Below are 25,656 nucleotides of genomic sequence, written 5' to 3'. Positions count from 1 at the left end.
AAAACAGGTGACTTCCTGTCGGAAGTGGGCGGGGTTAAGGTGATGTCATCAACTGACCATCTCAATGTGATGAGGGGTGGTCTGTAGTCAGATATAGGAAGTCTGATGCAGCTGTGACCTTCTATGTGGAAGTTATTGCATCTTGATGTTTCATGGCGAATAGTCAAAGTTTGGGACTTAGCCACGCCCACATGCTTTGACATAGAAAAATTCCTACGATAACTTTTCATCTTTAATGTCTGAAGTCTCTGCTGACTGAGTTTGAAGTCTCTATCTCAAAAGCTGCAGGAGGAGATAGATCAGATGCGATGTCTATGAAAAAGAGGAAATGGCTGATTTTGATCCAAAATGGCCGACTTCCTGTTGGGTTTGCACCATGGCTCCAAGAGACTTTTTTGTAGGTCCTGACATGATACACATGTGTACCAAGTTTCATAATTCTAGGTTAAAGCATGGCTTGGGGCTGATCATTTAAAAATTTCTAGGGGGCGCTGTAGAGAAATTAGGCCACGCCCATCAACGACTGTTATGGATTCCTGTTCGGGGATGGATAAGGATGCATCCTAGTGAGTTTGGTGCAGCTGGGCTGAACGATGTGGAATCTAGAGCCAAACGTATGGCGGCGGCGTTACCTCTGCTTCGCCGCGGTCCCACGGCCACGCCCTCTACAGAAGACTCTTGGCGCTTTAAAGCAAGTGAGACTAACATGTTATCTGTCATCCAACACAGAATCATGTTGATTAGGTGCAGTGAGCCAGAAAGGCAGCTTTCCATGGAAAAAAAAGCACTTCCTGTTCTGAGGGGGCGGGGCTTAGATGACGTCAGACTATGACAACATAGGATCGTAGGGGACCCTACCAGGATCACTCATGTCAAGTTTGGTGCAGCTGGCCTCAAAATTGTGGAATCCACAGCCAAACGTAAGGACACGGCGTTTAGGGTCACTTCGCCACGCCGCCACGCCCACCTGCTGGATTCAAATGAGCTTGGCTTGGAATCCTCAACACACCAACATGTTTTCTGTCTGTGGACACAGTTTCACCTCGATTAGGTCAAAGGGGTCAGATAGCGACCGTTCAGCGTAAAAAATGACACTTCCTGTTCTCAGGGGGCGTGGCCTAAGTGACGTCATCATTTGACCGTTGGGTATTGTAGAGCATCCCATGATGATCAATCACTGAAAGTTTGGTGCTTCTATGAGTTTTTTTCAAAGAGTTATAACAGTTTGATGTTTCATGGCGAATCGGTGAACTTTGACCCCCGGAAAGACCCCTTCAGCAAGCCCGAAAACGCAAACCTACGATAACTTTGGATCGGCCATGCCTTATGAACGATCTGACCGAGTTTGAAGCCGATCGATCGAAATCCCTAGGACAAGTTCGATCAAATGCGAACCCTGTAAACGGCCAAAATCGGGTCAAAATCGGAACTTCAATCCAAAATGGCCGACAATCTGTGATACTTGCACTATGACATTAATTGTAAATTCAGAGTGTCTTGGGGAGCTCTACAAGTGTACCAAGTTTCAAGTCTGTACGATAAAGTAAGTGAATAGGAAAGGGTCTTTTGAAAGTTGCTAGGTGGCGCCACTGAGCCGTTTCTTTTGCGATTTTTCCGGGGACCTTAAAATACGTAAATTTTACACGGGCTCTATGCCCCCGCCAAGTTTGGTGAGTTTTTGAATATGATAAAGCCCCCAAAAAGCCAATTCATTTGGCTGAAGAACTATAATAATAAGAAACAGCAAGGTTTCAATAGGCTCTCGCAGCGCTTAGCTGCTCGGGCCTAATAAAAAACAAAGACAAATAGCGAGAGATCTTCAGAAGCTTCTGATTAAGATCATGAATGGATTTTTAAAAATGTCTTCTGAACAGGAAGTCTTAAAAAAAATAATGACCTTATACTTAGCATTATAATGCTCATTATTAGATGTGTCCTATTTTAATTCCCTGTTTGACACCTACAAGGTAATGTGTTTACTTGTGACCAAATTCACAAAGGACCCTTCTAGAAAAGGCTGAATATTCCTCGAGCTGAGAGGCTTTTCGGTTTGAAAATGCAGTCGTCGCTAAACCTGACTTTGATGTTTTTAAAAGACTGACACTAAGGTAACGCTCTGGGGAAAGCTATTTTTCACTCATCAGACGCGCGTTCTAATGAGAATCAGTAAGATGTGATGAAACTGAAGCAGGAGTTTCATTTTTAGACTGAACCCTGAACTATAGCGAGAAATCAAGCAACAGAGAAAATAAAAATCTTAACCAAATCTTCCCAGAATTACTCAAAGAAAGCAGCTCCTGTACATCTTGTCTTATTTTGTAGAAGGTATCAAATAATAGATACCTGAGTTACATAAGTCCATACTCTTTATAACACAAACAAGTTATAAGTAAACAAAATCTTTCAGGCAGCCGTGAATAACGTTACTAAAACTGAACACAATGTTTATGTCGCAAGCTCATTTAGCCAAAAATATACCTCCATAGTGAAGTACGGTGATGGCAGCATCATGCTGTGAGAATTTCTGCTTTTGACAGGAAACAGACTGAATTTGATTCAAACACAAAATAGCTAACTGTGCACTTAAAAAAATTGGTCCAATGTATAAAATAATAAAATACATTTTTAAAAACTGTTTGTAGTACATAAATGATGAAATTATGAAAAACATCGTGCAGTGATGGTGACAGGTTTGAGGTAACTTTTGGTACAACGTCCTGGAAAAATAAAATGATAGATTTATAAAGATATTAAATATTTTCTAAGTTCAAGCAATCTTTGTCAGTAACTGCATCCCTAAAAAACTCAAACTTTTACTTATTCCTACTTTAGTTAATAGTTACTCAGAATGATAAAAGTGAAGGGATCTGCACAGCAGTCTGAAGGTGTGTTTGTTTTTCTGTCTCTTGACATTCAGTTCCCTCAGTTTTCTTTTGTAACATTATGGGAACTGAGGCTTTGTCCTCCAACTAGAAAATATGCAGCCTAACTAGTTTGTCGCTATGTAGTTTACTGTAACTGCAGATGGCATCTAACTTTTGTTTCCTTCTGCTGCAAGCCAAATGTTCCTGTACATCTTGTACAGGTCCAAGTACAAGATGAACTTGATGTAATAATTCAGCTTATTATCAAATGTATAATCTTAGCTTTTGAACCTGAGAACATTTCACGATCTTTTTTGTATTTCACTGAAAAACAGGGACTCATTACTGACACATTTTTATTAAATACTGAATTCTGTATTTTGTTCTGCAGGCAGCAGCTGCAGGACTGATGACTGAAGGAGATACACTAAACAAGGAATGTGAGAAAGAGACGCACTGAGATTGTTTACCTTCATACTTTCTTTTCCCTGCTAATGTCTGCTCTTAGGTTTTGTGTACATTTCTTAAAATTTTCAAAATCTACCAAGTTCGGCATTTGTACAGCATAGAGCGTCTTTGGTTGCAGATTTATGGCATGCTCAAACAAGTTAAAGACTTTTTTTTTCTTTTTACAGCAGGTCCTGATTAACTTACCAGGATGGCTTCCCATCTTTTCTTCCATCTGGCTTTCTCTTTTTGAATCGTGTCCTTTGGTCTACTCTGCACTGGTCAGAGTAGAAATATTAAAGAGCTAGAAATAGTAAAATGTATCTGGGGATATTTTGCTGTCAGACCTGTGCAGTCTCTGTATGCAATGAGAAAACAAAAACAAAAGTGCCTCTAATGTAGGGAGCACAAATGAATGCAGTTGAACAGGTTTCAACTGCAGTCATTATATGTTCAAACTTTAAAAAAAAAAACACCTACTGGTGGCGAAAGGACAAATGTTCCTGGTAGTCGTGTCTGATATCACAGTGAAGTGACATCAGACATGAGTTCAGGCCACCAGATCAAATCTATATGACAAAAAGGTCACTTTCTTTATCATTTTGGATGTTTTCTTGTTTTGTTTTGTTTTTTTCTTTCAAAGATTAGCATCCATTTATTCACCTTGTTATATCAGAGGGCACCAGTATAAACCTTAACCAAATGCCAAATCTTGAAACATTGTCAAAATACACAACAAAATGTCCAACAGACAAACATTTATTCTTTGCACATAAACAAGCTTATGCTTAAGGAAAAGTAACAAATGTTTTTCTTTTATCCAGACAGCAGTTCAAAAATCAGGACATGCATTGTTTTTAGCCTGAATTTGCAACATTACTCATTTATGGCACATTTGTACTGGAATTATTAAATGGTCTATTTTTTGAAGAATATTACAAATAAAATAAACAGGTTCAAACCTAAGAATCGGTTCAATCGCAATTCGAATGGAGGATTAAATTTTAAATATTGAAAAGTTAAATTCGAATCCGTTTGTGCTCATTCTTCATTTTAGTTTTCATGGTTCTGAGCTGAATGGCTCTTGGTGTATATTGAATAAATGAAAGTATCTGTCCCGATGAGTCTCGTTTGGCAGATTAAAAGTACATTTTGAAAATAACAACCTTTGAGCAGGTTATAGACATACCCGTCATTAAGCCCACATCTCTGGTTTAGAAATAGTTTTTACTGATCTGATATAATAATCCAGTTTTCAATGTCATGTTTTCATCAGCTGTAAGTGGAGAATCATCATAATCAAATTAATACTGGCTTTCAAACATTCATCTGTGTGTAGTTTATCTGTAGTAATAAAGTTCCTGAAAAAAAGGGACATTTCAACAATATTTTTATCAATCTGGCGCAAGAGGAGGTTTGGGAGCTGACACTGATCATGTGTCTAAAACAACTTAGTCCATTTCAAGCACAAAAAGAAAAGGAAAAAGAAAGCTAAAGCAAAAATAAACATGTTTCAAAATAACCTCTTTTTAAAACCTCAATGTATGCATGTTTGCTTTTAATTAAACATATTTTTTTCTGTCCATCATTTAATGAACTGTATTAAATAAGAGGAATAATAATATAATACTTTTTAAAAAAAAATACAAGACTATAATGCCCTTGAAGTTCTGCAGCACTCTCTGCTTTTAAGTCTGTAAATATGCAGAATTCACTCACTGACAGAAAAAAAGTTAACGAAATAAAACCAGATGTGTTCAAGGTCTTATCACGTTTATGCAACGGCTACAAAATCAGGTCGGTTAAGAAGTAGAGTTGGTAAAGCAAGCACAGTGATGGTGGTCCGGCAGAACGCCACGGTGTCAGAGTTCATATCCACGGTAACATCTCGCATTATGCTGCGTTAGGCTGGGCATTGCATTTGGAAACGAGGCAGTGGATACGCCGTGCAGCTGTCTGGACACGGCGCTATCAGGATCCCTCAAATCCCCAACCCGACATTTGTGAAAAATATTCAGGCATATTTTCTTTCTCGTGTAACGTGGCAGCGTGAAGCGCTGCAGTGACAACGATCCCTCACTTGTGTATTCCCATCAGCTTATCAATGCAACTGTGACTTTATCATTCTAATTTCCTCCTCACAGCTTATCTTGGACATCAGATATTCAGAAAGCAGTTCAGAACACTTTCAGTTGCCTAAAACCCGAGGGCTATTCTTTTTTTTTTTTCCCTTGGAAAGTTACTGAATATGCAAAGTAGTCAGACTGAATATTTATGAAATTGCCTGAAGACTTTTTACTTTTCTTTCTGTTAACTTGAAGACATGATTATTCTGATTACACCTCTGCAAAGCCGTAAGAGGGGTCAGAGGGAACCTCGAGCCATAGATGCTGAGCGTAAGGTCGGCGTGTCTTGGTGCAACACTGTCAGGGCTGATCCCTGTGGAAATACCCAACAATAGGAAGTCGATCTTCATCAATCCAGGCCTGATGGTTTACATCAGTCTCCAGAAAGTGTCATATATTGTGCACAGTAAGATGGCAGGCGCCGATGGAATGGCGTTCTCCCTTTGGCGAGGTCTGTTTGACGTCGCTTGAATCTTCACGATGTCTGTGGATATCCACAGGAGGTCACTCAGTCCGACATCTGACCACTGAGACTTTTACCTAAAGTATCTACAGTTATGCTCAAAACTGCTAGTTGATTTCAGTGTAAAATTGTTTTCATATAACCAAGAAAGTTTTATTTTCTAATAGGAAATAAGGCAGGCGTCACTCAAGAGATGCTTCTCAATGTAAAATGAAGACCAATTCAGAATTTTAGTGAATTTGTTTACATTTTTAAAAAAAAATAGTAGGTCTCGAAAACTATTCATACCCCTCTCAATTGTCAGTGGAAACATATTTAATGGTATTACAACAACCAAACCCCTGTCATGACTGCTGACCAGCTTTTTATTTTTTTTTTTTACTGTTTTTCCACTGGTATTTTGAGGATTTATCTTTGGCAAAGAGCTTCAACCCTTTAAGGTTGAAAGGTCTCTTTGCCATCACCTTAATCTTTAACTCCCTCCAAAGACCCTCAACAAAATTCAAACATGACTTTGTGTGAGCCAAGCTGAAACAACTTCAACTCTGAAGACACATGCTGGTTAAATTAAAATAATCTTTTAAATTTGATGCTGAAGATTACTTTAAACCCACATATTTAGAGGTTATGAATAATGTAAAGGTACAATGTGATCGCTCAGCCTCATTCAAAGCCCACAGTTTCAACCACATTAGTCAAGGTCAAGTCCGTATAACTTATGATGTGCTGTTTGTGTCTACAGACCTTCCTCCACTATTCTGACTTACTGTCAGGTGCTCCAGTAACTGCTGAACAACTTATGAGTACTATCTGCCACTAACTAAACCATTTCTTCTGTGCGATTAACTTTTCTTTTTGTCAGTGAGTGGATGCTCCGACTGATTGACCCACAAAATGAACTAGCAGTCCATGACCTCTGGGTGACCTTCTATGTGCCAGGATAAAGCTGCTTATCTAACAGATTGGACATCTCCATCCAGGACAAGTCCCACTGCACCTCCGTTGCATCCTGTTTGGTCACAGGCGGCGGCACTGCTGGGAGGCTGTCTTTAGAAAGTGGCCAGCAGCTCCGAGTGGAAAACATCCGGCGTCTTTGAGAAAAAGAAGAAAGAAAAGAATTCGACCAACAGGCTGCAGGAGGTAGGGTTGGCAGAGGAGTACGTTACTGTACCTGTTGCGTTGAATGAACCAAATTAGAGGAATCAGGAGCAGAAGAACAACACAGCACGACACAACAATCCATATCCACGCACCTGATACAGAGCAGGAATTTTACTTTTGTTAGAAAACACTGTATAAAGTAAATTGTACTTTACTTGCAAAATATTATAAAATAAAAAATAAAAATCAATCTGATGTAGCCTTTTGGGACTGTAACTACTCTACAGGATGGTTGCTTTAGAAAAAAAAAAACACTATTAGACTTTGAGTAGACTAGACTGAAAACCAAGGTCAGTCAGTTCAATACTGTAATAATACAACTGTCACCATATGATCGGCCCTGTTTCAGTGGCACACAAAGGCTCCAGGTAAGTAATGCTCCAATATTGGCTGCTTACAAATGTAATATAACCTGTTCACAAGTTAAGTCAGGATATCACTGATCAATGCCTTTGTGACAAAATTTATACAAGTGCTGCTTAGGTCACTCAATAATAACATTACTTAATTTTATGCTGCACAGTGCAGAAGCTCTGTCTGTGCTGGTGAAAAGTTGCTCACCCCGACATGACGATTGCTTGAAGAGGATCCAACATCAGGGCAGCTGGTTTTATTTTTCTCATTAATTCAGGTAACATTCATATATTTTTTTTTTTATAAGATGTTTTCATGTGAAATCATTAACCATACATCCCTTTGAGTGCACTATGTGCTTCTTAGTGTATATTAAATTTAAAGTAAACACATCTAGCAGCTTAAGTTATATGAATGAACAACTCAGGTTTATGTTGTTTTTTTTAAATGTTGCACTTGTGACATTTAAACATTTTTCACTTCAGCAACTACAATGAATCTGACCTAACAAATGCCTTCAACACTTTTTAATACTTAGCATTCTATATACATCAAACTCCTGTGTTTTATTTTGTTTTCTTATCAGTTGACAGGTATAACGCCAATATTTCATAAGATGTTACCATTTGTCGAGGCTTCTGTCCCATCTTTTGATGTAAAGTTGCCTGGAAGATCTAAAAAAAACAAGCCATTATTTATCAGTATTGACTAAATACATTAATGAAAAACTGAACAACAGAAAAAAGGCAAACAGCTGACCTGACTGAACCTCATACAACTCATTTTTCTACATGTTTGCCTCTAGTTTTCCCACATCCCTTGTTGTGTGGTAAGAAGAAACATGATGGCTAACCTGCTAGCTGCTCACCTGACCCGTTGAGCGTCACACACCCCTCCATGCTGATGTTGCTGCCTTTCTGCTCCACCTTGATTTCTGAGCCGTTCGGCCACAGGCACACGCTGGGCTCTTCTTAAGGGACAGAAAAACATCGCTGTGGTCTCTTTTTTTTTTTTTTTTGCTTGTGCATGACAGATGGGTGCAGCCAATACTTCACCTGAATTTCTTACCTTCGAGTGCAGCAACATGGAGAATGAAGAACGCGGAGACACCTAAAACACATACAGAAACTGTTTCACACAAACGCATCTCTTCATAATCTACAACAGGTTTTTTTTTCCACGAGATCACAGTCAGCAGCTCGGATCCTTCACACATCCAAAGCCAGAGCAGATTCACAAGGTTGATTTTGAGCTACATAACAAAAAGCAACGTTTTAAAAGTTCTTAATTAAAGGTGAGGCGAACAGATCTAAGAGGAAGATGCCTTCGTTTGTGAAGCATAACAATCCCTCGCTCTGCCAAGACAGCACTTTGAAGACCACGGAGGCTGCATTTTTACCTTCCTCTCAGAGTCACAGCGCTACTACACAGGCATGTCGGCGAGCCCAGCTTCCCATTCCTTAATGAGGCTGTTTAGACTGTTATCCTCCCCGTGGGAGCACAAGGAATGTACACATATTTGCTGTATTTTCCTGCTAAAGACGCCCACGTCGTACAGCAGTGTAGCACAGTGCTGGGGCGATCACAAAGTTTTGACACACAGTAGCCAAGGTTCAGACGCAACGATTTGGCAGCCGCGTCCACATCGTTTCCATTTGCCCCATCCAGATTCTGGCCGGGGCACATCATTTTAATTTAGCACTGCCCGAAAGTCCGTGCAGCAGGGGTAATAGCCTAACTAAATTTATAACCCTAAATACCGGACTACTGCTATTTGCATGCCATTCAGAAAGAGAGCTGAATCCACAAGAACTTTTTTTTAATGACTAGCATAAGGAGATTTCTGCACAGCAGAGGCTTTTTTTTAAAAGGTGTGCATTGATAAGAAAGGTCATTTTTGATACTCACCCAGCAGCAAGATATCCACCACGGTGTTTCTGCCACCAAGCTTAAAATCTCCAACCTTTGATTTGCGCCTCATTTCCTTGTTGAACAAACCTAAACATAACAAATATGAAATGAGCAGTAATTTCCAGCAGCCGTTATGTTTGTTTTTTGGGGGGGGGGTTTCTGTAAACCTGCCCGATTCGTGAAGCTGTGAGACAGACCCTGACTGTATCTGTGTGGAGGAGGGACTGTCACAGCAGACCGCAGATTGAGATGGTCATCTTGGTGGAGACGTTTCCTTCCTCTGTCAACTAGTTAGCAACACAGCCGTGTGACAGGAGAACCATGCACAGCCACGGGGCAGGGAGCTCAGATTTCGAGCCATAACACAAGCAGCCATCAATTATCCAGCAATTTGACATTTTCACTGTTTTCACTGGCTTATCTATAGCCTGGAAATGCTGCAAATGAAGGAATGAGGTAAGACATCTGCACGAAAAGAACATAACCGTACACATTGTGCACTGGGTGTGTCTTCTCCCAGCACCGGCGCTCCCCAGGGGTGTGTTTTCATCCCACTCTTTTTCCCCTCTGGACACAAATGATTGCGTCTCAGCTGACCTGTCTGTGAAACTCTTGAATTTTGCAGATGACACACCGCTGTCATTGGTCTGATCCGGTAAGGTGACGAGTTGACATACAGACAGGAGATGGATCGACGAATCATCTCAGGTCCAGTCGATTGTCGCACATTGACAGACTCTGTTGGGAATACGGCCTTGCTGCTGCAACTCAAGAAGTGCAACCAGTACAATGTCAGAAACAAAAACTCTGCTAACCTTGGATGAATAATAATACGAAGAACTACTGGACTGTTTGGTTATATTGGGGATGTGTTTCTTCAGTAAGGACAATTAAAATTGGCCAGTTGATAGGGCAGACAGGTGGAGTTAATTAGAGAGCGATTCTGGAGGAAAAGCTGTTGGAGGCTGCAAAAGACTGAGGAGTAAGCAGAAGTGCACCATCTAACTGGATAATGACCCAAAACATACAGCCGGCGCTACAATGTAACGGTTTAAATCGGAGCTTACTCGTGTCTCAGAAAGAGCCCACAGGTGAATCCAAATGAGAATCTATAACATGACTTGAGAATTAAACTTCACAATAAATTGAAAGCAGTCATTTTAAAAAAATTTATATACCAAATAAAATCCCACTAAGATTCAATGATGTGACAAAATGATTAAAAATAAAAAACCATTGTGAGTTATTGTATTCAGATAAAAATAAGCCTCCGTTCCTGTGATGTCAATTGTTGTTTTGTTTCTTTTGGATCCTTCCATAAAACAGATGTCTGCTGAAAATGTTAGCAGACATCAATGCCTTTTTCATGCACATGAAAAAGGCATTGAGTGAACAATAAACCTAGGTGAAATGAAAGGCAACAATTTTCCGAAGCTGACAAGAAGTCTGCTTGTTGCAATAACTTCGGTATGAAACCGTCTGCTTTGTTGCATTAGAAAAACGACTGAATGTTTACCTTTATTGCAGTGTTATTTTATTGATACAACATCAACGCCATTCATCAGGGCCGACACTTTTATTTTGGAGATCGAGGCCAAAAGGATTTTTCCTATTCCTCTAGGAAAAGCTAGAAGATTTGAACTTCAATAGGGCTGCATTAGATACAGCATTATTTCCCCTCACACATGTATCCTGCACCATATATTATTTGATTTATTTTTCTTCAAATCCAATATCTTCCTCGTGTTGAGCATTTCTCCCCAGATGCTTTTTGCTAAATTTTAAACATCCTTTCTTGTACTTCTCAGCTCAGTGGGTCTATGAACAGGTGCATGGCACAAGCTAGCTGTACTGGTTTACTGGAGTACTGACCATGTCAACACTCAAGGTGAAAATATTCATTATAATTTTTGATGAGTCCATCAAATGTTAACATACACATTTACAGAAACAAACTGGCAACTTTCAAACAATAAACCAGTATGGTTTATAACCACAAGCTGCTATTGTTTATGATTTATCGTATGCTAGTAGCACACCATGCTAGTATCAACTAGTATGCGTGTGTAACATAGTTAAAATGGTTCAGGTTAAATCCTGCTAAAATGCACCATCTGCTGGTAAAATGTTGTATTGCATTCACCCTAGAAATAGCGGGGTATTATGGGTAATCTTCAGAGCCATGAGGATCACCGACGAGGAGCTTGTTCTATGCCAGAGACTGACCTTACCTCCATGCCCGTTGTGTGAAATGCAGATGGAGAATTAAAGAAACAACGGATGCCAACTTGAGCAGCTCCTTGTCATTCATTGCCACACCAATAAAAGCCACCAGAACCACATAGGCCACACCTGCAAGAGCATTTCTGTGTTTGGTGTGTGTAAAATTCTTGAAAAGCTTTGTCTTTTTTTACATTATTTAAGTGCATTATTTAATTGTAGGTCCTTTCCAACAGGTTCTGTGATCTACGGTATTTTAAAACATTTGTTAAAAATGCCTCTTGAGGTCCCTTTTTAAGCTGTACTCTTTGAAAAACGGACGTTTCAGTGTCTTAAGTTAAAATCAACCTTGGCTACATGCATTCGTTTGATAACTTTGTGTCTAAAATCTACAGGGAGCTCACTGGTATTCGCTTTGCACCGTTTTTAGGAAAAGAAACGCTTAGCTGGCAAAGTAAGATCCATGTGCATGACAGGATTAAGATTTCCCATCACACCATTACATTACAGCAACCACTGAACTATAAATCATGCCTCCCGCCCGCAGCAAATAATGTCATTGCTTTATATTTTCTTCTATTCCACCGCAGGTTTATTTAACATAATATTTAGTCTGTATCTCAACCTTAACACAGGTTCTTATGGCAATGTGCCATGTTGAAGCATTTGGATTATAAATCTCTTGATGTACCACTCGGTCTCGAGCAAATGACAAATATTTACTGCGAACACACTGGGGCCTCTCTCCATCAACGTCACGGGTACGTCCGAATGAAGCATAAAATTGACCTATGTCTGAGACGCCATAAGTCATGCATTTAAGAACCTTTACGTCAACAGATAAAGCCATCAGTGTGATGTGTCCCATATCAGAAGCACGTCCTTTAGCCTGCTGCATGCAAGAGATGCACATTTAGTAGCAGACTTATCGGGTTAGCATGCCGTCGAAAACAAGAGGAGCGCCTAAACTACCATCATCCCAGTCTGATTAATGTCTTCTGTCAGCGTTAGCATATTAGCAGCTAACAGTAGGTTCCAGATGCTTTGGCCTTAGTTACTGGGTGTGTTTTATTTCTCTTTTACTTCAATTAACGCTATAAATAACACAGCCACCATGATCAGAGACGAAAATAAAAAGATAAGTTATTCATAGTCTAGCTGATGTCAACTCTGGCCCACTGTTAGCTGCTTCCCAAATAGTTCAGAGGTGAAGGATTTTCTTTAGATTAGTAGATTTTGCTCTGCTAGACGATAATTAACACGTTTAGCACAGGAAACAAGAGGTTTAAATGAAATAAATACATCTAAATCAGGACAAAATTTTAAATTGTTCATCTTGCTGATGTCTCCTCCTGTTCTCCGCTATTTGCAATCATCTTAATTTTTGCTCTGCTATAGAAAGTACCCCTGTTGCTATATATAGAAGTTGTTGTTTTTTTCCTTTGTGGATAGAGTTAATGGTGGTGCTTTCGCAGCTGGTATTGATTTCATTGGATGAAAATGGACTCTATTTAATTACATATCACTGGAACCTATTTGTCTTGTCTGTCCTGAGAGGTTTTTAATTGTAACATTAAACATTTTTAATGTTACAATTGGCAGGTGGATTTTATATATAAAATTCTGGTCACTTCTTCCCAAAACTTCATGGAGGCGCCCCACCAAAAATGTGAATTTACGCATTATGTAGATATTTTTTGTTTTTAATTGCCTCTTCCTGTTCTCATTCCTTCTCCTTTCCAATTAAATTCCCAACTTCAGGCCAGTGTCTGCTCTCACAGGTATCCACAGCAGCTTCCTCATGGCTCAGTGATCCCCGCCTCCTCCTCTTCCTCCTCCTCACCACCACCACCATCATCATCACCATTATTCATCCCTCCACCACCTCCCCTTTCTCTTACATCCCAGTCTCCCCAGGTTCTCTTCCAGGAAGCGGCCAGTCGGATGCTCTGCTGGAATGCCTGGGAGAGAGAGCATCCTCACTGTCCGCTGAAAGAGAGAGAGAGAGAGAGAGAGAGAGAGAGAGAGAGAGAGGGAGGGAGGGAGGGCAGGAGAGAAAGAGAGAGAGAGGTCCAGCGGGGAAGAGGTGGAGGAGAGAGGAAGCGGGGTGGCGGTAGGAGAGAGGAGCAGACATGGCTTCTAAAGAGATCTCAGCCTTTGGTTTCGTCAGTGTGACCAAGGATATGACAGGTGGGTCCTCTCCGTTGTTTAGCTCCTGAAATGATGCCCGCGTGCGGCCGGGGCGCGCGTGCGGTCAGTTCTCGGGATGCTTTTTTTTTTTTTTTTTTCCTCCCCTCCGCGCGGCTGTCGGAGGCTGAAACCTAGCCGACGCATCGGATGCTCGTCATGAGCTACACCTTCATGTTTTGTCCCGAAGCTTTCCGGGGCTGGCTGTTTCATTATCAGGGCATGGGGAAGTAATAATTGATGTGACGGCGAATAGTTCACAGCGTATAAGACAGATGATGCTTTTCTTTAAGTGAGCCCTTCTTACAGGATGAGGCAGTAGAATTTTTTTTATAATAATAATAAAACAACAAGCCTTAGGCCAGAGAGGGGGGAAAAGGGGCGTTGTGGGAATTACGGTTTGCACTCCTGGATGTTGTTCCCCTGCACGTTTTTACTGATGCATTTTTTCCAGTGCGATTTTCCATTGTAGCCGCATGTCTCTGTAGTAATGGGCGTTATTTCTATTTTTGCGACTCGTTTATGTTTGTTTCATGCACTCAAAGTGCAGAAAAGAGGGTCCTGACAGAGCAGATGTTCACCGTACCTCACCAAGAAGAAGTAGAAAGGGATATTAAAAAAAAAAAAAAGCATACCCTGGACAAACCAAGCGGGGGCACACAGGATGCACAAATATTTATTTCTGTCCTCGTCAAACAGCAACAGCTTACATATGTCAAAGTCACAGCTCCGCTCGGATTTCAGTGCTATTGCGCACACGCGCAATCTCGCGCGCGCCGCCTGCACACATGCTCCGGGTGGCAGGGACTCTGCTGCTGAGTTAATTACTCGTAATGGCTCTATTAGGCGCTCTGTGATGATTAATCCGGTTGAATCCCCGCTCCCGCGTTCAGTCACCTGCCGGGCTGCACCGCCCCCTGCAGCCCCGCCTGCGCTCTCTGTCAGGAGAGGCACCTGGTGGCCTGCGGACCCGCACAAGGTCACCGGGAAGCAGCTAAAGTTACAAATATGGATGGACTCTTTGTACCGAGGTGCCGTGAACAGAGAGTAATGCGTGTATTACGGGAGATCTTTTTTTTTTTTTTTGTACTCTATGTGTACATGCTTTAAAGTAACAGTTTAAATATTGCTTTCACTAAAAGTTTTAATTGTACCTCAACTGAATATATCTAAATACATTGTCTTACACTGAGTGAACTAGTTTTAAATGAAGAACCCTGAAGAGCTGCAGTATATAATTGTTATAAAAATATGTTTTTGTTGTTGTTTTTTATTATTCTTGTATTGATATGTATTTATTTATTTATTTATTTATTTATTTATTTATTTATTTATTTATTTATTTATTTTTATCAGGGGAAGTTATATGGTTTACACAAGTTGAAATTAGCTGAGCATTTGTGGCAGATTGTAGCAAATCATGTAGCAAGGGGGAGGGTGTGAGCAACACATACATGAGGATGATTCATAGCTCTAAGGCCTTCCTCCTGGCTCTGAGTGGTGTATTTCTGTAGATAGCAGTAGGATCTCAGAGGAGCTTGATCTTTTTTCACAGATTTTCTGTCACGTTATTATGGTAATTTTAACTAATATGTTAAAAACAGCTTTTGTTATACTGACGCTTTGATTGATTTCTAAATAGTTCTATAGAGTAAAGGTAAGTGTGTAATTTATATTTCTCTGTCCTGAATTGGATGGATGGATGGATGGATGGATGGATGGATGGATGGATGGATGGATGGATGGATGGATGGATGGATGGATGGATGGATGGAGTATAAAGTTGCTGTACATAGACAGAGGGATGTTGGATCCTGTCTCATGCTCGTTCTCTTCCACTTATCTCACAAGGTTTTCGTCTTTAGCAGCTGTAATGATCAATTTTATAACCCAAATCAACCATTTGTAAATTGATTTGGCCACATGTTTCAGATCGTAATCCTGCTGAAAGATCCAGTGGAAAAAACAAGGAGAATTTTAAAAACTTGGCTGGTATTTCAAAAAAGGTTGCGGTGCCATGCACTCTCACAAGGTTTTCAGTGACATTGAAAAAGAAACTTTTACTGGACATGCATGGGAAACTTTCCCCACACATTATTTCTTGATTTTATACCAAACCTCTCAGGAGTGTTTGTTGCCTCAAAGTTTGATCTTAGTTACAACCTCCTGCAGAGGTTAGCAAACTTAGCATATTTTTCTGACATGCCTTCCAGACAACCAATGTAGAGTGTATCTACTGGTTGTCATGGAGACTTAGTGACCCTAAGATGCCACTCTTTGCTGCAGATTTCTCACTGTGAGGTTTATTTATTTATTTATTTATTTTATTTTGCATCCTGCTCACTTTGTGTGATGGCAAGATATGTCCTGACCCAATGCAGTGGCCTGTTGCTGAAAGACGAGCCTCTGAGTTACATCATATTTATCCTCCAGGGACATTCGTAAATTACTAATTAGAAGTCAATATATAGTCGGTTCAGCTACATTTATTTCAATTAGATCGTTCGCAGTAGCAACAATTGTTCCTCTTGCGGTGGGACATTTTTACCCACTGAATAAATCACCCCAAGTTAAAGTATGCATTTTTTCCGGTAAGATTATGCTACTGCAATAAAAGATGTACTCATCTTAAGATTTATGTTATCTTTCCTAGGGACGCCAACAGATTCATCCGCATCAGTGTGTATACGTACATAAAGCAGATGACAAAGCAGAGTAGGAAAACGCAGAGTGCAGTATACTCTGCAGGAAATGGGATAAAGTTCTTGATGCAAAACATCAACAATGCTTTTCTTCCCAAAGACTCATTATGCGCCTGAAAGACTTGGCTGTTTCTCAGACTGCATGGACTTCAGAGCCAAATCCCAGAGCCTCCAGCTTTGCTATCGATTTCCTCATAAACTCGTCAGTCGGGATGCTGAGCAGCTACTGTAATTGAGACTCTGAATCATGTAATTCTTTCCAGCGAAAGTGTGCTTCTGTGAAAGCGTGCGACTGCTGTGTGCGCTCCCGCCCCCCCGGTGAGTAAAGACGCCGGGCTTGGAGCGGCAGGTCATGTGAGCTGAGTATGTACGATCCAGACCGTGGCGCCGCTGGCTGACGGAATCGGTTCCCTGTGAATCATGCATGGTGACTTTCTTGAGGTGTCGTGTTTGCCCTCTGATGGAGAAAACAAATTTAATGCATATCCAGAAAGTTTTTCTTTTTTAAAAAAAGAAAAAAGAAACTCACTATCCTCTTAGGCCTTCGCCACGTCTGTGGCATTATGCTTATTATTTAGTCAGACATGAATCTTGAAAATTTGATCTTTACCCAAAAATTTGCAGCTACTTTGTGTTTTGCAGAAAAGCCAGAGCCGGTCCAAGGCATAAACAAACTAAGCCAATACTTGGGGCCACCAGAACAGCTGGCTGTCTCTTAGGCTGGACAATACATTAATAACAATATATATGTCATGGTAGAGATGTGAATGTTCAATAGTTTCACAGAACTCTGATCCAGATTTGCTTGTCAATGACCACCCAAATATTAGCAAAGCTACAACTGGCTCATTCACTGTGACCAAGTCGTAAACTCAAAATCCGACCTTTTTCCAGTCTGTGAATGCACCACATTAGGGGTTGCTAGTTCAAGGTTACAGACACACTCTTCGGTGTAGATGCTGTTACTGAGGGAAGAAGACTGGCTCAGAGATGTAAGAAGCTACAAGAAAGGAAAATGCATTTGGAGGAAGAGATTACATTACATTACAGGAATGTAGTACATTTCAGCTAAATCTATTAGTGTGAAGGTCTATTATGTGCTGCATCTTTCAAGCTTTTTCTGTCTGGGAATGGACTAGATTTTGAATTGTTGGCCATTTTAAACGTCCTCTATATTACGCGCAAACATAAAACACCAGACAGAATGTCACATATACAACGACTTTGAATTTCATCTTGTACCATCACATTGTCCCTTTATTTGTATTTGGCCCAGATGTTTTAGCCTTAAGTGTGTAAGCTTTTAGTTTTCTAAATGTTTTTAGCCAAGTATTCCTGTGGGCAATCCGGCTGAATTAAAACCAGCGAGTGAAGAAAGCAGAGTCTTCAAATAATCCTGCACAGTAAACGTTATGTCTCATTTTCTGCTCATCAGAAATAATACTGCTGCTGTTGGAAACGCAAGTGTCTTTACAGTGTAGACGCTGCGTTAGTACTAGACAGTGAAGTGATTTAGCAAATATAAATGCAGACATAATTTGTGTATGCATCGGAAAGATTGAAAGATCGCTTGGTTTAACTTTTTTAGACATTTTGTCACGTTTCGGCCACAATCGTCCGTATGTTGTTATGGAGTTTTATTTGATAGGCCAATACAAATTAAGGCATTATGCATAGTTTTAATTTTTTACAAATTAAAATCTGGAAAGTCTTGCATGCATTGGTATCCAGTGCCTGTGAGTCAACCAGACTGGAAGGAGATCATATGTGAACAGTCATTTTCAAATTTTGCTAAAAATTGTAAACTCCTTACAGGTCTGGACTTTGACTGGGCCATTCTAATCCACAGCGATGCTCTGGTCTGAACTCTTTCTACTGTAAATGTAGCTGTGTGTGTTGTATTGGTGGAAGGTGAACGTCTGTCCCCAGTCACAAATCTTTTGCAGCCTCTAACAGCTTTTCTTCCAGGACTGCTCTTTATTTATCACCAACCAACTCAGCTTTCCTGACTCTGTGGAGTGTTGGTTTTATTCCATTTTAGTCTTGTGATCTCATATTTAGTGACTTCTAAAGCCAATTGGTTACCATTGATTTGATTTAGGGGAGTCAGATTAAAAGGGGCTGAATACAAAGTGCATGCCACACTTAACAACCACACCCCACAGGTACGTGTTGGCCGACATCTGCTAAAATACTTTGAAAAATGTCATTGCAACTGTATAAATGTACCAAATATGGAGCTTATCTCACACTAAATGTCTAATGAGTCAAAATTTTAACAATATATTTGTTTGTTTCTTTGTTTTACTGACAGAGAGCATCCGGAAGATTATCGACAAATCATCCATTAAGTTCATTTGTAGCATTAAGCTTGACACCAAAAACGGCAAAACAGAGGACAGGATTCTGGTAAGCTGCCTTTCTTCTCCCATCTGCACCGACTTAATGGGCCTTTTCTTTTAACTCTTGTTGTCTGAAGCCGAGCAGCATTACCCCACCACATATATACCATGTATATTCTGCGTCTTTGAAGTCCGGTCCTGCTGGGTCTCTGTCAAAGTGCTGATAGCCACGCCGGCATTATAGCAGCTCCTCGCAGTTTACCAGCCAGAGCAAGCGCCTTGCTTCTCCGGTCAGATGCTAACTGCATTAGGGCCGGTGTCCCACATCAGCGGGCGCTGTTGGCAGCCTGGCAGGATAAATATTGGATCTGCAGCGTCTGTGGAAGCGCCTATGGATCCCCTCTGTGTCTGTGAGGCACAAAGTGGAAGCAGTGGGGGTGCTTAGCAGCCTTTGATTCTGGGGTCCTTTCATCAGAGAATATGGGGCAGAGAAGGAAATCTCTGCTGGAGCGAGGGGAAGCTGAGCCAGCTATCCAAATAAAATCTGGGGCAGCTATCCTCTCACACCGCGGAACCAGAACTCGGACCGGACCGAGGATGAATGCCGCCTTTTTTGCGAGACGCAGTCCTCCTCCTCCGCCTTGCAGGGCGAGGTGGAAGGACGTCCGCGGGCATAGCGCAGACACACACGGCACACAGAGGCGTTTTACTGCGGCACAATCAGAGCTGCTTCCCTCCTGTTTATCGGGGACTCATGTTGCTTCTTCAATCCTTCCTTGAGCAAATGAGCTTCTTCGTCTTGGCAGCTCAAAGCTTCACTCAACGGATGCTTTAATGAATCATCGTGTGGCGAGAATGGGCAGTTGGGAGAGTTTTGGCGTGCATAGCCTTTGATTATTCAGACTCTTTTGATTTGTGTATCTGCCAAAAAAAAAAACACACACACAAAAAAAACATATTTCCCCGTAATCTCTTTCCAATCCCTGTCTCATTTACTGTTTCCTCTCAAAAGCTAAACTGGAAGGCGAAGGGTTCTCACTCCTGCTGGGCACACACAGAAGACAGAAGAAAAAACAAAAAGAGAGACTGGAGGTTGATCAAATGCACTGACCTGGCATTTGGCACAGGAAAAGGAAGGATAAATGTGTTTATATTTCATTAAGATAGGGAGTTTTAAGGAAGGTAGGACGCCAGCTAGCCAGCTTGTGGAGTGGACGCGTGTTTCAGGATGGGATCAGTGGTTCCCCTCCATCACCACAAGTCACGTTAATTCATTTCTGACACAAGCTTCCTCTGAACATTCAGACCAAAAAAGAAGAAGATTAGAATATCAGTCCGGCAGCAGAGTTTTACAACGTCATAAGCATGATGAATGTACGCTCTCTCTTTTGATGCAAAACGCTCAGATAAGAGTCTCTCTCGCCTGCTGCCTCAGCATGATTTACCTCTATTTACTCGTACGCACTCTCTTAACAGCGCGCTGTAACCCAGACTCATCACCGTAATGTGATCCAATCTGGTCTTTCTAATCAACTCCTTCAGACAGCCTTTGAAGCGAGCCGCAGATTCCTCCCCTCCCGCCTCCCGCCGCTCCAGCCTCACCCCACCCAGCGCTCCTTCTCTCCATCTCACAGGCACATTTCGCTGTGTGGGTGTAAAAGGGCTGTCAGTGCACGCTTCAGACAGACCCGTGTCAAGCTCCTCTCAACGAAAAAACAAGAGAGCAGAGCAGGAGAACACTAAACTTAATTACCGCTCTTCGCCGGGGATAGACAACGTGGGGTCGATTTGGGTGTGGGTCGGCATGCTTTGTCCTCCAGTAGGGGGGTTAGATAGGGTGTTTTAAGCGGGGGACCGTCCGAGAGAATAGAGTAAATGATTGGGAGCGACGGAGCAGAAGAGGAGAAGAGACGTAGCAGAGGGCAGGACTCAGGGGCTGGCGGAGAGCAGCAAAATGCCAAAGAATCACTCCCCTTTGTTTGCCTTGATGAAGCGAGACACACTGACTTTATTCTTTTGGAAAGGTGTGTTTGCAAATATAGAAGCTCCGTCTCTCAGAGGCTTGATCGCATTTGGCCCGGAGGGTTCATTACGCAAACGTGTTTCGCAGAAGTCTGCAGACCTCCAAGCCTCATTATTTCCATGGCCAAGCAGCTTCAGTCACCGTCAGATGCGGTGATGTAAACCTGCTGCCACTGGACTCCAGAGCAGTGGAGATGTGTTCTCTGGACAAATAACCAATCACGCCTCTCTGTCTTTCAATCTAAGGGATGGGTCTGAATCTGTGAAAACGACTCTTGGCTGACTTGCTTGTCTCAAGGTGAAAGGTTTGGTTCAGGAGGGATAATCCTGTTTCTTGGACTCTTGGTTCCAGTGAAAAGACGTCTTAATGCTTCAGCAAACCAAGGCATCTTATACCACTTTATGCTTTGGAAATAGTTAGAAGATGGTGACAGCCTGATTGTGCACCAGTCCGCAAACCAAGGTCCAGTAAGGCATGGATGAGTGAGTTTGCAGTGAAGAACCCGACTGGTCAGCAGTCCTGACCTCGACCCGATCTGGCGTTTTTGGGGTGAATTGGAGTGGAAACTGCGAGCCGTCTCATCTAACATCGATTAGTATCGAAACCTGGTTATAGGTCTTCCAAGAGGAGTTGCAGCTGTTACTGCAGCAAGCAGTGAGCCAGACACCCAATTAAAGTCTTTGTAATAAGAATGAGCCGTCATTAAAGTTCATATGTTTGTTTATTGGCAAGCGGCACAATACGCTTGGCGATGTAGTGTATATCCTGAAGCTCATGAATGCCTCTGCAAGGCACAGAGGAGCTTCGGTCATTCATACAGACGGAGGAGCAAGTTGTGTTCTTCCACGTACACACTCTATAAATTTGCATTGATCTAAAAACAGTAATCTGGCATCCTGACACTGCATAATCAGATTTACTATTTTTAGCACAAATGCATTGATTTGACGGTTGGAGGAAGACGGGGGTTTTTTTCAGTTCTGATTTTTTATTTTTTTTTTTTTTAGTTCTTCCCTGGGGAGAAAAACACAAATCAAATTTGGTCACTGTTCCCACCAGGGGTGGCTTTTCTCAAAATAAACTCACGTGCCACTTTTTGGTTGCCTGCAGCAACGTAAAGCTTAAAGAATCACATCCGGTCTTTGCAGCAGCGTGTAAAAACTAAAATACTGTAAGGCTTCGCCGTTTCTCAGCCTTCATCACAAGACGTTCAAGTGTCACTGACATTGCAGGGCTTTTAGCTGGATCGATACAAGAGCATATGCTTCCCATCATTACCATGGAAACTCCTCGGACCGTTTCCTCCCTGTGGGGAGCGTGAATGTGCAGCGAACCTTTCCACAATCTTCATTCAATCTGATTTGCTATATTTCTTCTTTTGTTTTTTGTTTTTGTAAGGTCCTCGCAACATGGCGTCTCTATTTCCTGGCTCCAAAGATTCCAGCTAAGGTGCTTCTTACTGTTTTCTCAAATAAATGTTCAGTGGGAGGTCTTTTTTTTTTTCTTTTTTTTTTTAGCTCCATTTCCAACCGGAGTCATTACTTTCTGAAATGTATCTCTGACAACAGGTAGAAACCACTTTCAACTTCTTGGAGATTCGAGCTTTGAATTCTCACCCTGATCACCAGGTGAGTGAACCATTCTCTGCTTTTTTTCTCTCTCTCTCTCCTCACATTACTGCCACTGCTGTTTGTGTCTGTGTTCACACTCTTACATCACGCTGGCCTTCGAGGCAGAACTACGTCAGTTACCTGGAAAGGAGAGACTTCTTTGTATTTTTTGTGGAGGAATGTCATTAAACGGGGTTTTTTTATTATTATTTCTTCATTTGCTTCCAAATTTAGTGATTTTTTTGCGGGTTTTTTATGATGTAAAGTGGAACGTCTCGTTCCATAAAGTCTCAGCTCATTCCTGAGGCTGAGTGCTTGACGGTTGATTTTTAGACTCCACTCAGGAGGGGTGGTGGGGCGAAGAGTGAAAGAGCTGTTTTGACAGGCAGCAAGCAGCGCAGTGTGCAGTGTCGTGTGAAAAGTGTTAAAATGTTTATAATATTTCCATTGTAACTTGCTAAAGAATAAGTAATGAAAATGTTCTGGTTTGTCGGTGCTGAGTGAAAGACAAGGAAGAGCTTACAAATCGTACACGGATTCTCACAGCTGGACGTGGCTCGAGATTTGGGATTGTTGGAAAAAAAAAAAAAAAAAACTGAAACAAATCCAGACCTGAAACCAAAAAATTTAATAAAAAAAAAAACTGTTCTTTTTAATTATGTTCACTGCATTTCTGTTTTTCCCGGATTTTTTTTTTTTTTTGTGCAGGTTATTATAGACACAGACAAGACCGGTTACACCCTGAGGTTCGAGTCCCGCGAACACCTCAATCATGTGGTCAGCCATATTAATTTCGCCCTGTCCCGAATATTCAACAACTCCATCTTTGCGTAAGTGCTCCCGTCCTGAAAGAGAAAATCTGAGCTAGTCGTCACCAGACGTGGGTTGGCCAGAGACTCCCACAGAATGAGAAACTGTGGTCACTGATATTTCTACCCAAAATATGTGTGACCCATAGACTAATCAAGGAAAAATAATAACACAAATCAGAGAATAACCGCCCAGATTAAAGAACAAAAATGTATATACACCTGAATTGGTGCATCTCTAATCGTTGGGGCTAGGAGATATTGGCAGTTTTGAAACTGTGACTTTTCAAAACCGGAGTATGTCTCAATACCAGCCCATGCCTAGTCACCACACGTCTGCGCATCGTTTGATATATCAGAGCACTGAAGACGCATGACCTTTATTTGCACAATTATCAAAAAGATAGACGAGCCCATACAGTATCTGTGTTTCTTTGTGTGCCGGCAGCCCGTCCATCTGTCACTCAGACAGCGACCTTTCGGAGGGCAGCAGGAAGTATTCGCCCAGCTCGGAGACTTCAGTGGAAACCCAGAGGGCCTGTGGTAAATAAAGACGTTATCATCAAGCGGCAGAATTTGCACACAGGCAAAAAAAAACACGTGGAGCCGCACACACGGCGACGCGAGCGCGTGTTTGGCAGGCTCGAGAGGAAGCTGGCAGACGCACGCTTCAGCAACGCTCTCCCAGATGTTCTCTTTAAAGCCGCTGCCTAAATGAAAGATTGATAATTGGGACGAATGTTTGCGTGTGCATTTTCTCCTTTATGGCTGAAAGAAGCAGCTGTTCACATCATTCCTCATTCTTTTTTCTTTTGCTGCTCTCTCTTGTTTGTTTTCCTCCCGCCTGCCTCCCTCAGGAGGCTTCTCAGAGACCTACGCTGCTCTGTGCGACTATAATGGCATCAGCTGCAAGGAGGAAGTGCAGTGGGTAAGAGCTGTGGGACTGTGTCGGTGCCACTGTGAGTGCTTTTAGTATTACATACTGTATGGCGCCGAGCGCAAAATGAGTGGTCATACATTGCAGAAAAAGAGGCTCACGGGTAAAATTGCTCCTAGGATGTGGACACTATCTATCACTCCCAGGACAGCCGAGAGTTTAACCTGCTGGACTTCAGCCACTTGGAGAGCAGGTCGGTGACAAAAGATGACCGAGAGCTTTAGACTCTAAAGTACGACGCTCCGTTTACGCCGTTTTCGTCTTTTCCAGGGATTTGGCGGTGATTGTTGCATCCATGGCATATAACACCTGGTTCACCAAACTGTACTGCAGAGACCTTCGCATAGTAAGTGTGTTAAGAGTTCAGCTGCATTCAGCTGTTTTAATATTCATAGGTCAATCAATCTTATATATAACCTTTAAAATAAGTAGATGCTCCTTCTCCGGGGAGTGATTTCTGTTACAGGGAAAGTTGATTTTTGTGCATTTCTGTCAGGATTACATTTTTATTTAACGTCAATGCAAGGAGGGCGACTTGCACCTGGGTTCACATCGGCCGCTCTGGGTTTCTCCCAAAGACCAGAAACATGACCAGCTGCATTTCCACTCACCATAAAATTGTGCAAATTGGGAAAAAAAAAAAAAAATTATTTGCTTAATGGAAATATTGAAAAAACTCAGGTTTTTCTATAAAAGGTAGTTGGGTTAGTATGATAGATGTATTTCGCAAAACTGCAATAGGAACACGTTTCTCGCATCACATGATCACGTGATCAACAGTTGGGTGTTACTACTGACACAAACAACAGAAATGACAGCAGGAAGTAGTCTAATTTGTGATTTGTTGTTTGTTTTTTTTAACAATGTGCAGCTGGCTCCACCAGAGCTTTCGCAGCACCGCTCAGTTCAGAAAAAGTTCTCTGTCATTCAAACGTGTTGAATCCATAGCTCTTGTGTAAAATCACAGGCTGCAATTTCCCCAAAGCGCCGCATACGAAGTCGCTTCCAGCCACAAGGGGCTTGACGCTCAAACACCTGAATAATACGCCGACGTCTCCTCTGATTGGCTGATAGATGAAGAAAGCTAACGCCACGTCTGAGTTATGAACATAACATCATGTTTACATCAGTCACTGCCATGATTTTTAAGGACTTATCGTGTGAAAAAACAAATTCACACCAGATTCTTATTTAATGGAAATACCGCAATAGGAAAAAAATTTTTTTTGACATTATCAGAATATAGGCAAAGATTTTTGCACATTTGTAATGGAAACACAGCCAGTTTTAAATTAATTGCTCTTTCTAAATTGCCCTGACGTGTCAATGCGGTTGTTTGTCTCTGAGTTGCCCTGTGACAGACTGGCGACATGTCCAGGGCAAACCCAGCCTTCCACCCTTAAATAAGGGCAAAAATGCTTTCTGTGGTTAGAGTCTAAGCCTGGGTCTCTGCCTAGTGCATTTAGTAGACCTTGAAGTATTGTGCTGCTCCAACCAGAA

At 41.6% G+C, this 25,656-nt stretch overlaps 2 protein-coding genes across 7 annotated transcripts in view; one reads left to right on the top strand and one right to left on the bottom strand.

The window, feature by feature from the left end:
• Positions 1-4,054: 4,054 nt before the first annotated feature.
• On the bottom strand, positions 4,055-9,773 carry LOC148160031 (uncharacterized). 6 transcript variants are annotated; one of them, XM_088005185.1, is made up of 6 exons: positions 9,324-9,773; positions 8,484-8,525; positions 8,269-8,385; positions 8,039-8,089; positions 7,072-7,153; positions 4,055-6,991 (listed from the first exon to the last, which is right to left on the bottom strand). In XM_088005185.1, the coding sequence occupies exons 1-6, from the start codon at positions 9,394-9,396 to the stop codon at positions 6,829-6,831; spliced, it is 528 nt and encodes a 175-aa protein (XP_087861311.1). In that variant the 5' UTR covers positions 9,397-9,773; the 3' UTR covers positions 4,055-6,828. The 6 variants fall into 6 exon arrangements, with proteins under 6 accessions (XP_087861311.1, XP_087861312.1, XP_087861308.1 ...); XM_088005186.1 differs by having other exon boundaries at positions 8,269-8,382; XM_088005182.1 differs by lacking the exon at positions 9,324-9,773 and having other exon boundaries at positions 8,269-8,382; positions 8,484-9,123.
• A 3,805-nt stretch (positions 9,774-13,578) lies between these two features.
• The window catches only part of LOC106919638 (capping protein, Arp2/3 and myosin-I linker protein 3-like), a 41,957-nt gene continuing 29,879 nt past the window's right edge, over positions 13,579-25,656 (top strand). The window contains exons 1-9 of the mRNA XM_088005180.1: positions 13,579-13,736; positions 18,750-18,844; positions 22,199-22,249; positions 22,369-22,428; positions 23,119-23,240; positions 23,668-23,762; positions 24,077-24,147; positions 24,276-24,349; positions 24,427-24,502. Coding sequence (XP_087861306.1) covers positions 13,679-13,736; positions 18,750-18,844; positions 22,199-22,249; positions 22,369-22,428; positions 23,119-23,240; positions 23,668-23,762; positions 24,077-24,147; positions 24,276-24,349; positions 24,427-24,502 — 702 coding nt within the window. The 5' untranslated portion in view covers positions 13,579-13,678. The remainder of the gene's footprint in view (positions 13,737-18,749; positions 18,845-22,198; positions 22,250-22,368; positions 22,429-23,118; positions 23,241-23,667; positions 23,763-24,076; positions 24,148-24,275; positions 24,350-24,426; positions 24,503-25,656) is intronic.

This window comes from Poecilia mexicana, unplaced genomic scaffold, assembly GCF_051168715.1.
Source record: "Poecilia mexicana isolate PSO_F unplaced genomic scaffold, ASM5116871v1 scaffold_4, whole genome shotgun sequence".
NCBI lineage: Eukaryota > Metazoa > Chordata > Actinopteri > Cyprinodontiformes > Poeciliidae > Poecilia > Poecilia mexicana.
Note: the sequence above shows the minus strand (reverse complement) of the source record. Positions and strands in the feature narration are given on the sequence as shown.

Coding starts and splice junctions, on each gene's coding strand:
- LOC148160031 (XM_088005181.1), bottom strand. CDS start 8,631: ATGTGTGAAGGATCCGAGCTGCTGACTGTGATCTCGTGGAAAAAAAAA. Junction 8,386..8,483: donor CCATGTTGCTGCACTCGAAG/GTAAGAAATTCA, acceptor CTGTCCCTTAAG/AAGAGCCCAGCGTGTGCCTG. Junction 8,090..8,268: donor GTCAGGTGAGCAGCTAGCAG/GTTAGCCATCAT, acceptor TGTTTTTTTTAG/ATCTTCCAGGCAACTTTACA.